This window comes from Ascaphus truei, chromosome 14 (genome assembly GCF_040206685.1).
Source record: "Ascaphus truei isolate aAscTru1 chromosome 14, aAscTru1.hap1, whole genome shotgun sequence".
NCBI lineage: Eukaryota > Metazoa > Chordata > Amphibia > Anura > Ascaphidae > Ascaphus > Ascaphus truei.
In genome coordinates this window covers 56,282,154-56,296,621 of record NC_134496.1, presented here as the reverse complement: position 1 = coordinate 56,296,621, position 14,468 = coordinate 56,282,154, and the positions used below count along the sequence as shown (strand labels likewise).

Here is a 14,468-nt window from a genome sequence, read left to right as displayed (position 1 = left end):
CACACATGCACCGGTCCCATTGCGTACGTTAATGCGGGATATGCCTGTACACATGCACCGGTCCCATTGTGTACGTTAATGCGGGGTATGCCTGTACACATGCACCGCTCCCATTGCGTACGTTAATGCGGGATATGCCTGCACACATGCACCTGTCCCATTGCGTACGTTAATGCGGGGTATGCCTGCACACATGCACCTGCCCCATTGCGTACGTTAATGCGGGGTATGCCTGCACACATGCACCTGTCCCATTGCGTACGTTAATGCGGGGTATGCCTGTACACATGCACCGGTCCCATTGCGTACGTTAATGCGGGGTATGCCTGTACACATGCACCGGTCCCATTGCGTACATTAATGCAGGATATGCCTGCACACATGCACCTGTCCCATTGCGTACGTTAATGCGGGGTATGCCTGTACACATGCACCGGTCCCATTGCGTACGTTAATGCGGGGTATGCCTGTACACATGCACCGGTCCCATTGCGTACGTTAATGTGGGGTATGCCTGCACACATGCACCTGTCCCATTGCGTACGTTAATGCGGGATATGCCTGTACACATGCACCGGTCCCATTGTGTACGTTAATGCGGGGTATGCCTGTACACATGCACCGGTCCCATTGTGTACGTTAATGCGGGGTATGCCTGCACACATGCACCGGTCCCATTGTGTACGTTAATGCGGGGTATGCCTGTACACATGCACCGGTCCCATTGCGTACATTAATGCAGGATATGCCTGCACACATGCACCGGTCCCATTGCGTACGTTAATGCGGGGTATGCCTGCACACATGCACCTGTCCCATTGCGTACGTTAATGCGGGGTATGCTTGTACACATGCACCGGTCCCATTGCGTACGTTAATGCGGGGTATGCCTGTACACATGCACCGGTCCCATTGCGTACGTTAATGCGGGGTATGCCTGCACACATGCACCTGTCCCATTGCGTACGTTAATGCGGGGTATGCCTGTACACATGCACCGCTCCCATTGCGTATGTTAATGCGGGGTATGCCTGCACACATGCACCTGTCCCATTGCGTACGTTAATGCGGGGTATGCCTGCACACATGCACCTGTCCCATTGCGTACGTTAATGCGGGGTATGCCTGTACACATGCACCGGTCACATTGCGTACGTTAATGCGGGGTATGCCTGTACACATGCACCGGTCCCATTGCGTACGTTAATGCGGGGTATGCCTGTACACATGCACCGGTCACATTGCGTACGTTAATGCGGGGTATGCCTGCACACATGCACCGGTCCCATTGCGTACGTTAATGCGGGATATGCCTGTACACATGCACCGGTCCCATTGTGTACGTTAATGCGGGGTATGCCTGCACACATGCACCGGTCCCATTGCGTACGTTAATGCGGGATATGCCTGTACACATGCACCGGTCCCATTGTGTACGTTAATGCGGGGTATGCCTGTACACATGCACCGCTCCCATTGCGTACGTTAATGCGGGATATGCCTGCACACATGCACCTGTCCCATTGCGTACGTTAATGCGGGGTATGCCTGCACACATGCACCTGCCCCATTGCGTACGTTAATGCGGGGTATGCCTGCACACATGCACCTGTCCCATTGCGTACGTTAATGCGGGGTATGCCTGTACACATGCACCGGTCCCATTGCGTACGTTAATGCGGGGTATGCCTGTACACATGCACCGGTCCCATTGCGTACATTAATGCAGGATATGCCTGCACACATGCACCTGTCCCATTGCGTACGTTAATGCGGGGTATGCCTGTACACATGCACCGGTCCCATTGCGTACGTTAATGCGGGGTATGCCTGTACACATGCACCGGTCCCATTGCGTACGTTAATGTGGGGTATGCCTGCACACATGCACCTGTCCCATTGCGTACGTTAATGCGGGATATGCCTGTACACATGCACCGGTCCCATTGTGTACGTTAATGCGGGGTATGCCTGTACACATGCACCGGTCCCATTGTGTACGTTAATGCGGGGTATGCCTGCACACATGCACCGGTCCCATTGTGTACGTTAATGCGGGGTATGCCTGTACACATGCACCGGTCCCATTGCGTACATTAATGCAGGATATGCCTGCACACATGCACCGGTCCCATTGCGTACGTTAATGCGGGGTATGCCTGCACACATGCACCTGTCCCATTGCGTACGTTAATGCGGGGTATGCTTGTACACATGCACCGGTCCCATTGCGTACGTTAATGCGGGGTATGCCTGTACACATGCACCGGTCCCATTGCGTACGTTAATGCGGGGTATGCCTGCACACATGCACCTGTCCCATTGCGTACGTTAATGCGGGGTATGCCTGTACACATGCACCGCTCCCATTGCGTATGTTAATGCGGGGTATGCCTGCACACATGCACCTGTCCCATTGCGTACGTTAATGCGGGGTATGCCTGCACACATGCACCTGTCCCATTGCGTACGTTAATGCGGGGTATGCCTGCACCCATGCACCTGTCCCATTGCGTACGTTAATGCGGGGTATGCCTGCACACATGCACCTATCCCATTGCGTACGTTAATGCGGGGTATGCCTGCACACATGCACCGGTCCCATTGCGTACGTTAATGCGTGATATGCCTGTACACATGCACCGGTCCCATTGCGTACGTTAATGCGGGGTATGCCTGTACACATGCACCGCTCCCATTGCGTACGTTAATGCGGGATATGCCTGCACACATGCACCTGTCCCATTGCGTACGTTAATGCGGGGTATGCCTGCACACATGCACCGGTCCCATTGCGTACGTTAATGCGGGGTATGCCTGCACACATGCACCGGTCCCATTGTGTACGTTAATGCGGGGTATGCCTGTACACATGCACCGGTCCCATTGCGTACATTAATGCAGGATATGCCTGCACACATGCACCGGTCCCATTGCGTACGTTAATGCGGGGTATGCCTGCACACATGCACCTGTCCCATTGCGTACGTTAATGCGGGGTATGCTTGTACACATGCACCGGTCCCATTGCGTACGTTAATGCGGGGTATGCCTGTACACATGCACCGGTCCCATTGCGTACGTTAATGCGGGGTATGCCTGCACACATGCACCTGTCCCATTGCGTACGTTAATGCGGGGTATGCCTGTACACATGCACCGCTCCCATTGCGTACGTTAATGCGGGATATGCCTGCACACATGCACCTGTCCCATTGCGTATGTTAATGCGGGGTATGCCTGCACACATGCACCTGTCCCATTGCGTACGTTAATGCGGGGTATGCCTGCACACATGCACCTGTCCCATTGCGTACGTTAATGCGGGGTATGCCTGCACCCATGCACCTGTCCCATTGCGTACGTTAATGCGGGGTATGCCTGCACACATGCACCTATCCCATTGCGTACGTTAATGCGGGGTATGCCTGCACACATGCACCGGTCCCATTGCGTACGTTAATGCGTGATATGCCTGTACACATGCACCGGTCCCATTGCGTACGTTAATGCGGGGTATGCCTGTACACATGCACCGCTCCCATTGCGTACGTTAATGCGGGATATGCCTGCACACATGCACCTGTCCCATTGCGTACGTTAATGCGGGGTATGCCTGCACACATGCACCTGTCCCATTGCGTACGTTAATGCGGGGTATGCCTGCACACATGCACCTGTCCCATTGCGTACGTTAATGCGGGGTATGCCTGTACACATGCACCGGTCCCATTGCGTACGTTAATGCGGGGTATGCCTGTACACATGCACCGGTCCCATTGCGTACGTTAATGTGGGGGATGCCTGTACACATGCACCGGTGGGTGAAAGTAGGTATTTGCAAGACAGCAGCAGAAACCGTTATGACTTTCAGAAGAGTAGATTGCACTAGATTGCAGTCAGTTTATTGTCCAATTAGTGCCCAATAGCAGTTTGTAGTGTTTATTATTCAATGAATCTCATGTTTCTCCAATAAAATGTCACTTTACTAACAATATAATTCCTACACATTAAACTAAACAATACAATGCATGTATGCATCAACGTGCCGTTATTGGAAGATGAGTTCAGGATAACTTTTCCTTGCTTCTTGTTCCCAGTTTCCAGAAAGTTCACACGTTCACGAATGGAAACGATTTGCCTTGGGGCCCGTTACTTGGGGCGATGGCCAGCTGTCACTCACTGATTGTCTTGGATGGGAAAGTACAGGGAGATCCACTGGATCTGAAGATGTTTGAAGGCACACATTGGGTAATCCTTCCATCTGATGGCTGAAATAAATTCTCAGTGGCATACTGTTGTATTAAAAAAGAATCACGTATCCTGACCAAAAACGTGAAAAACTTTCCAAAATGTGAAAAAGTTTCCAAAATGGGAAAAAGTTTCCAAAACCCACTCACAAACTTTTTTGCAGTTTTTTTTTTTTACTAAATTTGTTTGCTGACGAAACGGTTTTCAGAACCTTCAAGGGCTGAAAGTGTCTTAGAATTCACACATTTCCAGCACAATACGCAGATACGCGAATGAATTGCAGCTGAGTCAGTTATTCACCAAGCATTTTAATTTTGTTTGATGATGCTAAATTCCATCCAGACAGTCATATAACAGAAACTGTTAATAATCTCTTTTTCTGTGTCTCTCAGTATCTCCTGCAAAAGCCCTGCAATATTTCAGGCTCTGGATTGGAGTCAGCATCATTAATTTAAATCCTCGCAAATTTTGATCGCGGCATGAATCGGCTCTGACAGATTCACAACGGTTTTTGCGAATAGAAAAAGACCAATTTGTCATTGGCCCACGAAGTCGCACATTGCTGATACTGACATAAAAAGAAAACATTTGTACATTCCTGTCCATTACAAATGTTGGGAAGTGTGAGTCCGTAACGAGAACGGGAGAGCTTCTATTAATGTGTTTAGGTCTTCAATCTCTGTGCAGAAGTAGATTTAGGCTTTCATACTCAGTACCGCTTTATATAGCAGCATCATCATTTAAAGTAAGGCGTGATGGCAAATAGTGCACCTTTAATATGTCTTGTGTTGTATGCAGTTAGAATATATTTAAATTGCTTATGTTTTCTGGCTCAATTTATTACGATCTCAAAAGACCACATCTACGCTAAACAGAAAAGCATGTCACATATTCAGGTACCATGACACCTCTAATTCCCGTGTACTGGTCAAATATATTTCTAGGAAATAGAAGATTCCTGCCAAGTGAACAGCAATGAGTGTGTTTCACCAACACAAAGTGTTCTAATAAAACCGGGACCAAAATCCAATGCAGTGAGTATTGAAGATTTGGGGGAAGATGCACTGTATCAAGTTCCAAAGATACGTGTCTTGTAGTTTATTTTTTCTGCCTAAAGAAACTTCAGAACCTCGGTAATAATTCTTTGTAAAATATAAGCCAGGGCTATTCTTTTTAAATAATGTAAATGTGAATAAAAGCATCACATAATTTGATGCATCCCATTATTGTACTGCATTTAGTAGCTCCCATAACTACTCCTATAAACACCTCACAAATCGCTAACGCATGCGTAATCTAAATGCAATTATACATACATAATATGTTAAAGTACTCAAAATGGACACAAGGTAGCATGATGCAATACAATAATGTTCAAAATGCCTTTCATAGTGTAATTTTCATAGTGAGGACATTGTTACATTTTCACATTCCATACATCTTCGTTGAGGTCATTAGGTCAAATGCTGGGTATTGCCCTCAATGTTCAACCTAAAATATGAACATACCTAAGTCAACCATTTCTTTCACCAGCTCTGCCAATCTTCTTTAAATAAATCCAAGACCTGAGCCCAGTTACTTAAACACAATCCATCGCATCGTTTAGTAGCTTTGTCAATCTTTTCTAAGGCAGCATGAATGTAACATTCTTACCTAAAGTGTCACCTTCCCTAATGCACTATGTTTAACTACGTAGGTTCCAGTGGAAGGATTTACCATTCTACAACAGTTTCCATTTTCCTCCAGCCTCCAGCGTATGTCTGTTATCTCTCAGGTTATAGGAGGGGAGGAACATCTTGTTTTTATGAAGGGAGCTCCAGAAATGGTGACACAATTTTGCATTCCAGACTCAGGTAATATATTATGCTTCAGAGAAAATTCTGCACCTGCGAAGAAATGCCACATTCTGCAAATAATTCAGCCGTCTCTGGTTAAAACAAGAAATCACCAAACTCTACAAAAGGACTTTTGTGAAATGAAATCCATAAAAGTTAAATTCTACCAACTCCTGGTGTCTACAGCTTCTTTACATCAATGTAACCCCCTTACAGACGCACTTACCAGAACGCCCTCCTACTGTCTCTGTACGTTCTTCCTATACCAATTAGATTGTAAGCTCTTTGGAGCCGGGACTCCTCTTCCGAAATGTTACTTTTATGTCTGAAGCGCTTATTCCCATTATGTGTTATTTGTTATTTATATGATTGCCCCGTGTATTACTGCTGTGAAGCACTGTGTACATTCTATATGAATAAAGACAGACATACATACATCTATCCAATATTTCTTTGTGTCATTTGGTTATAATACATCACTAGTGCATCTGCTTATCTTTTACAGTCCCATTTAACTTTGCAAATGAACTCGAGCTATACACACTTCAAGGTTTCAGAGTTATAGGTCTGGCATATAAAACCCTGGACGGCAATAAAGATGAAAGGTGCACAGGCAGTTACACAAGGTAAGCACACTTAGTATTGTATGTGTAATACATAAGTATGGGTCACTGGTATGTCAGGATGAATACAGTGCCCCAGAGGTCACACCGATGTCACATTTCAGGGTGGATGTTTTTAGGTAATGTACTTTGTGATTATTACCCTCAGTGTAAGCATGCCTCTCAGTCTCCCTGTGCTCATTAAGCAATGAACCCCTTCACTGCCAGATAGGAATGCAATGCACCGCAGGTCCCTCCAACAGCACAGGGTTTAAACCGTGGGATTCTCTATTTGGGACGTGCGACATTTCCCCAGAAACTCGCAATTTGCCATTTTTTTCTGAAACACATTTCATGGTAAAGTCCAGAAACAATTGTCAGGGAGGGAAATCCGTCTGCTGGTCACAGGTCCCTTTGTGTACTGCAATTCCGACAACTTTATGCAAAAAGCAGCGACGTTTTGTCGAACGTTGAAATTTGTTTTGTGAAATTCATGGAAATTTAGCAAAAGACAAAATTAAAGAAAAGAATAGCAGGAAATTTAGCAAAGCACTTTTGAAAATATTTGCACAACTCTAACTGTATTTATGGCAAAAAGGTCTAATTCTGAAGGTATACTTAAGATAAGAAGACACCGGCCCCTGGTTATGAAATATGCAGTTAATCCTCCGTGGTCCTGAACGGATAAAGTGGAGTTTTTTAATTATATATTTTTTATTTCCCCCTAGGTGGGAAGCAGGATGTCGTCGGAGCTGAACCACACTTATTTCAGCTCCGGTGACCTGCTGCTTCCCGAGACACACACCTCTGGCCAAGGTTGGACCCGCAAAATGTCAGTTTAAGGTCCTGCGTCACGCGGAGCAATAAAAAGCCGCAACGTTATCTCGTAAAACTTCCCATTTGTCCGCGTGAAGCAGCACCTTTAGAGATATGTATCTCAGGAACAAGGGGTCCCCAGAGATAAAATTAATGATGTTATTATGAATTATTAGACCAACCCCTTGCTGATGATTTCTCAAACTTTAACTTGAATATATGTTACAATAAGCATTTCCTTCAGTAACTGAGCTGGACATAAAGTATTTAATTAATTAGTACTGTTCTTTACTACCCACGTATACAATGGCATGAAGTACTTTCTTTTCTTTCTGTAAGGGAGGAGGTGGAGTCTGGCCTAATATTTCTTGGTCTACTGATACTAGAAAACCGGTTAAAGACAGAAACCGTCCCAGCATTGAGTGAGCTGAATCAGGCTCTCATCAGGACTGTGATGATCACAGGTACATACCTAAGATTTGTAGAACCAAATCCAGAACACCAGGCCAAGTACCTATCTCTACTGAATCCAGAACACCAGGCCAAGTACCTATCTCTACTGAAACCAGAACACCAGGCCAAGTACCCATCTCTACTGAATCCAGAACACCAGGCCAAGTACCTATCCCTACTGAATCCAGAACACCAGGCCAAGTACCTATCTCTACTGAGGAGTTACCATTGAAGTTGAACATTTTGGGTGTTTCTGGACATATCTTGTCAAAATAATTTTATGTTTTTCAGTTATACTATTTTCATTTCCTAATTTATGATTTTATACTTAGCATTTTGTCATGATTTATTATACTAGTTTAGCATTTTTCTGCTTATTCTGAGTTTTTGCTACAAGTTTGTAAAATTCGCAAACCAAACAAATAGAGTTTTGGCAAAACTAAAACACAATTATTTTTTTTAGAACCAAAACAAACCAAAGATTGTCAGTGCCCCCTCATCCTGTCAAATTCCATCTATTACTGCATAATTAGTGATCCAATTGTCCTTACAATTTCATGAATGACAATAACTGCAATTGTTTTTAGCTTAGATTGTACTTTATTTTCCTAGACTAGGGACCCCCTTTGTATAAAACTAGAATTCTGCTTTTTCTATGCACAGTAAAACCGTATCTAAACAATTCATGTATTCAACATTTGTTCATCTTTAGGGGACAATCTGCAGACAGCAATAACTGTTGCAAAGAATTCTGGGATGGTACAAAAAAATGCCAAAGTTATTCTAATTGAAGCTTCTGAACCAAATGAGAAATGTTCTGCATCCATTACATGGAAACTAATGGAGAATGACAGAACTGAGCATGCAACTAACGTAAGGATTGAATGAACTCTTTCTAATGATCACCATTGATTGCAGCTTCATTTGCTTTAACTTTGCAAGTTTCCATTGTTGTTTTTTTATAATATTTCTGGGAGTCTGTTACAGATGGAGGCCGTATTTGTGATCCAGACCACTTCATACATTCTGAATATTGCAACTTGGATTTGCAAATGTTGGAATGAGCTAATAAGAAAAGCTAAATATGTAGCATGTTCTTTGACACGTGATGTTACGGAGTTATAGAATATAAGTTTAAATTTATGCAGAGTAAAGTTTCACTGTTCATGGACAAATTACAAATGAAGAAGAGACATGTGAGGTTTCCAAAACTTTGTACACTGTCATTGAATCTATGAAAAAAATATAATCTTGGTCTATTAAATTCCACCACAAACTGCAGTGAATCTACTAGTTTATATTATGAAATCTAGTTTTAAAATGATAGAGGAGCAATTGAAGTGATTTTATAGTATTGTAACTATCCTGTACCTTAGTGGATTGGGCTATTTCTATTGGTGAATTCATTCTCACGCGCCTGTGGACTGTAGATGTATTCCAACCCCGTGTGCGTCATAAGCCCATAACCGCCTTCACTGGTTCTGTTCCATGGTCATCGGTGGCGTCTACTTTAATGTCACAAAATTTACTGGCAAAAAAAAGACAATTAATGAATTGGACGCTCCTAGAGATGAAACTGGGTTTTGCTTTTGAAGACCTTCTACTTAAAGGTACAAACATTTACAAAATAGTGGGGTTTGATGCTTTAAAAAATGTTCTCATTTACTTGATTTGCAGATCTAATACTTCTGTTAATGCACCACTTCTAGTCTTATAAAATATGCACGTTGCATTTTAGATCACTGTGGTCCTGACCAAAAGCCATGTATCATACGGTGTTCTCTTCCTGCCAGGATACATGTATCATACCGTGTTCTCTTCCTGCCAGGATACATGTATCATACGGTGTTCTCTTCCTGCCAGGATCCATGTATCATACAGTGTTCTCTTCCTGCCAGGATACATGTGTCATACAGTGTTCTCTTCCTGCCAGGATACATGTATCATACGGTGTTCTCTTCCTGCCAGGATACATGTATCATACAGTGTTCTCTTCCTGCCAGGATACATGTATCATACAGTGTTCTCTTCCTGCCAGGATACATGTGTCATACAGTGTTCTCTTCCTGCCAGGATACATGTATCATACGGTGTTCTCTTCCTGCCAGGATCCATGTATCATACAGTGTTCTCTTCCTGCCAGGATACATGTATCATACAGTGTTCTCTTCCTGCCAGGATACATGTGTCATACAGTGTTCTCTTCCTGCCAGGATACATGTATCATACAGTGTTCTCTTCCTGCCAGGATACATGTGTCATACAGTGTTCTCTTCCTGCCAGGATACATGTATCATACGGTGTTCTCTTCCTGCCAGGATACATGTATCATACCGTGTTCTCTTCCTGCCAGGATACATGTATCATACGGTGTTCTCTTCCTGCCAGGATCCATGTATCATACAGTGTTCTCTTCCTGCCAGGATACATGTGTCATACAGTGTTCTCTTCCTGCCAGGATACATGTATCATACAGTGTTCTCTTCCTGCCAGGATACATGTGTCATACAGTGTTCTTTTCCTGCCAGGATACATGTGTCATACGGTGTTCTCTTCCTGCCAGGATACATGTATCATACAGTGTTCTCTTCCTGCCAGGATACATGTGTCATACAGTGTTCTTTTCCTGCCAGGATACATGTATCGTACAGTGTTCTCTTCCTGCCAGGATACATGTGTCATACAGTGTTCTTTCCTGCCAGGATACATGTATCATACAGTGTTCTCTTCCTGCCAGGATACATGTGTCATACAGTGTTCTCTTCCTGCCAGGATACATGTATCATACGGTGTTCTCTTCCTGCCAGGATACATGTATCATACAGTGTTCTTTTCCTGCCAGGATACATGTGTCATACAGTGTTCTCTTCCTGCCAGGATACATGTATCATACAGTGTTCTCTTCCTGCCAGGATACATGTATCATACGGTGTTCTTTTCCTGCCAGGATACATGTGTCATACAGTGTTCTCTTCCTGCCAGGATACATGTGTCATACAGTGTTCCCTTCCTGCCAGGATACATGTATCATACAGTGTTCTCTTCCTGCCAGGATACATGTATCATACAGTGTTCTCTTCCTGCCAGGATACATGTATCATACAGTGTTCTTTTCCTGCCAGGATACATGTATCATACGGTGTTCTCTTCCTGCCAGGATATTGACATGGAAAATGCCAAAGGAGCCCAAGAAAATGGGAGCTTCCACTTTGCCATGACCGGGAAAGCCTATCAGGTGATAGGGCAGCACTTCTACACCATACTTCCAAAGGTACGTCTGGTGAAGGCTTTCAGAATAACCTGCTGGGATTGGGAATCTCTAATAGTATATATTCATATATATGTAGTTTTGGGGCTATAGTTCTTTCTCCTCCTGGTAGTAATACTTAGTAAGGGCAGGTTTGCCAGGAATAATCATGGGTTCTCCCCACTCACTGCAGATCAGTGAGGCAGAGAAAGCAGTGCAGTCAGGCCTGTGTCCAATAAGGGACAGGGACGGGATCTTGTTGGATCTGTCTTAATGATCTGCATTTCCTGTATTTAGTCAGTTGCTCCTACCCTGAGAGGAGCTGAGTCTTACCTAACCCAGTTGTGCAGGGCTCTGCCAATCTGTGGGGCCTCCCTTAGGGGAGAGGCGGGTAGACTGTTCCCACTACTATGATAGGGGGTAGTGGAAGAGCTAGGCCTGCTTCCAGGGCCCTGACTGGGAGTGTAAGGCCAGGTCCCTCCTGCAGGAGAACCCCTGTGTTCCTGTGTTACTGTACTGCTGTGTATGCTGCTCCAGTGTATGCTGTTGGTGCAATAAAGTGTTCCTGATTTATAAAGGAGCGGTTGTGAGACTGGAATCTCTCATCCCTGAGTGGGACGTTCTATTCCAGGGATTCCACCCCATATCCTGGGGCCTGCAATAGATGGAGGCGCTGTCACCGTGAGTACGTACTGGGTATGTCCCCAGAAGCCTGTCCTGACCTTCCCCATAACACCATCAAGCGGGAGACTCAGGAGTCCTGTGAGCCAGCAGGTGCACCACACTATAGCCATGTGTAACCAGTGTGGTATTTCCCTGGAGGGGCCAATCTGCGATTGGGGGGGGGGGGGGGCGAGAGAGAGAGAGAGAGACCCTCTTCTCTATTGTCCCACAACCAGTTTATTTGCATTACTGTATCCCCCTTTCTTTTGTGTAGTATGTTGTGTTTACCTTATTTAGTATGTACAAAAATGCGCAATAAAAAATTTAAGTAATAAAAAAAATAATCCCTGTCCAGAAGAGCTTACAATCTAAGTGGTACATAGGGAGAGTTTATAGAGAATAAAGATATATTATCATGTCTGTATAACCCTTTGATAGATTCTACACGTAAAGGAATGATATGAAGTCAGTATTTTGTTAACTGTACATTTATCTGGTTATTTCTAAATGTTTCTTACGGATATTTGTACTTCTGCGGCAGTTGTTGCTGAATGGGACCATCTTTGCGAGAATGTCTCCCGGACAGAAATCCAACCTCATAGAAGAATTTCAAAAAATGGAGTAAGTTGACAAACTCTAAGGGGGAGGTTTGCTAAGCATCAATGGGGCGTATCACCTCCAAATCTGGCACCAACTGGAATTTAAGTCAAAGGCAGTTAGTGCCAGTTCTAGGCTCCGCACCACCGCTTAATGAACTCAAACCTAACATCTTTACACATCATGTAACTTCTGCAGTGCTTTAAGTCCAAGCATATTGAGTATATTACTGCAGAGCTTGGTGTGATGATACTCTATAGCAGGGATGTGCAAAGTGGGGGGCGTGCAAGATTTTTCAGGGGGGAGCGCGGGGGGTTACAGAGGCCCCACGCTCTTCTCCCAAGACATTTAAATTAATGCCGGGGTATCACGGGAGGCCTCTGCAACGTCCCTTACATTGTCTTCTGCAACACGGCGTCACATGACCCCGTGCATTATTTGATGCCGAAGAGAAGGTAAGGAGGGGGACGCGAGCAGGCGGGGGAGCGCAGGGGGGGAGCGCAGGCGGGGAAAGTTAGCACACCCCTGCACTATAGTACTCAATATCAATATTTTAAAAGAGCAATCCCACCAAAATGTGATTTTTTTTTTTTTACATAACTGGAACCTAGAGGTCGTCCGGAGGTCAACCGCTTTATCTCCAGCTCCAGGTAGCCCCTGGTTCCTGAGATATCTACCGGTGAAGGTACTGGTGCTCCTTCATGGAGAACTTCATAAGGCCACCAGTCATCATCCAGTAGGAAGCTGCAACCAACGGATTAGCAGCCATGTTCAATCCAGGAGGGAGATTTAAACCCTGTAGCTTCACTGGGTATCATACGTCAGTATGTCCATATTCCCATATGTAACTATAACTATAACCATTAGTAACTATAACTGCTACATACGCCTATAACATATACTGTATTATCTTTAACTGTGCATGCAATGTCTTGTATATCATTTATAACCCTGTTCATTTAATGTAACTATGTATTTGTCATCATAACTCTGTGCCCAGGACATACTTGAAAACGAGAGGTAACTCTCAATGTATTACTTCCTGGTAAAACATTTTTATAAATGTTAAATAAATTAGGGATCATCGTATCCAATTTAAATATCCAATAATATTCTCTTCTGGATAATCGTCCCCAGTCATCTGAAACAACACAGCACAGGGATCCTGAGCAGGACGTGCTTTCAAATGAAACTCTATGAAAGGCAAACCCCTACCTCATGGTACCCAGGAGGCCACTGTCACAGATACATCACAGAGCTCGTGGTGCAGGCGATACATTGGGAAATGTTATGTGCCTGTCCTTCCCTGGGGTTTAAAGTTTTTATTATCTTCATCTGCCTATTTACCCACTGAACCACGGCCACATCTAAAGAGACCGTGTGCTTTGCACAAAGTCAGCTAGACAGATTATCACATGCATGCATTTCTTTATATAGCTCTCTGCACTCCCGCTCTCTGTGCCGCGCTCCCGCTCTCTGCACTCCCGCTCTCTGTGCCGCGCTCCCGCTCTCTGTGCCGCGCTCCCGCTCTCTGTGCCGCGCTCCCGCTCTCTGTGCCGCGCTCCCTCCCTGTGCCGCGCTCCCGCTCTCTGTGCCGCGCTCCCGCTCTCTGTGCCGCGCTCCCTCTCTGTGCCGCGCTCCCTCTCTGTGCCGCGCTCCAGCTCTCTGTGCCGCGCTCCAGCTCTCTGTGCCGCGCTCCCGCTCTCTGTGCCGCGCTCCCTCTCTGTGCCGCGCTCCCTCTCTGTGCCGCGCTCCCTCCCTGTGCCGCACTCCCGCTCTCTGTGCCGCGCTCCCTCTCTGTGCCGCGCTCCCGCTCTCTGTGCCACGCTCCCGCTCTCTGTGCCGCGCTCCCGCTCTCTGTGCCGTGCTCCCTCTCTCTGTGCCGCGCTCCCTCTCTGTGCCGCGCTCCCTCTCTCTGCCGCGCTCCCGCTCTCTGTGCCGCGCTCCCTCGCTCTCTGTGCCGCGCTCCCGCTCTCTGTGCCGCGCTCCCGCTCTCTGTGCCGC

At 45.6% G+C, this 14,468-nt stretch overlaps 1 protein-coding gene across 1 annotated transcript in view; it reads left to right on the top strand.

The window, feature by feature from the left end:
* LOC142466201 (putative cation-transporting ATPase 13A4) overlaps positions 1 to 14,468 on the top strand; it is a 74,319-nt gene that overhangs the window by 31,422 nt on the left and 28,429 nt on the right. Inside the window, exons 14-21 of the mRNA XM_075571081.1 lie at positions 4,101 to 4,251; positions 5,196 to 5,285; positions 5,948 to 6,104; positions 6,592 to 6,712; positions 7,844 to 7,968; positions 8,670 to 8,830; positions 11,115 to 11,228; positions 12,409 to 12,488. Coding sequence (XP_075427196.1) covers positions 4,101 to 4,251; positions 5,196 to 5,285; positions 5,948 to 6,104; positions 6,592 to 6,712; positions 7,844 to 7,968; positions 8,670 to 8,830; positions 11,115 to 11,228; positions 12,409 to 12,488 — 999 coding nt within the window. The remainder of the gene's footprint in view (positions 1 to 4,100; positions 4,252 to 5,195; positions 5,286 to 5,947; positions 6,105 to 6,591; positions 6,713 to 7,843; positions 7,969 to 8,669; positions 8,831 to 11,114; positions 11,229 to 12,408; positions 12,489 to 14,468) is intronic.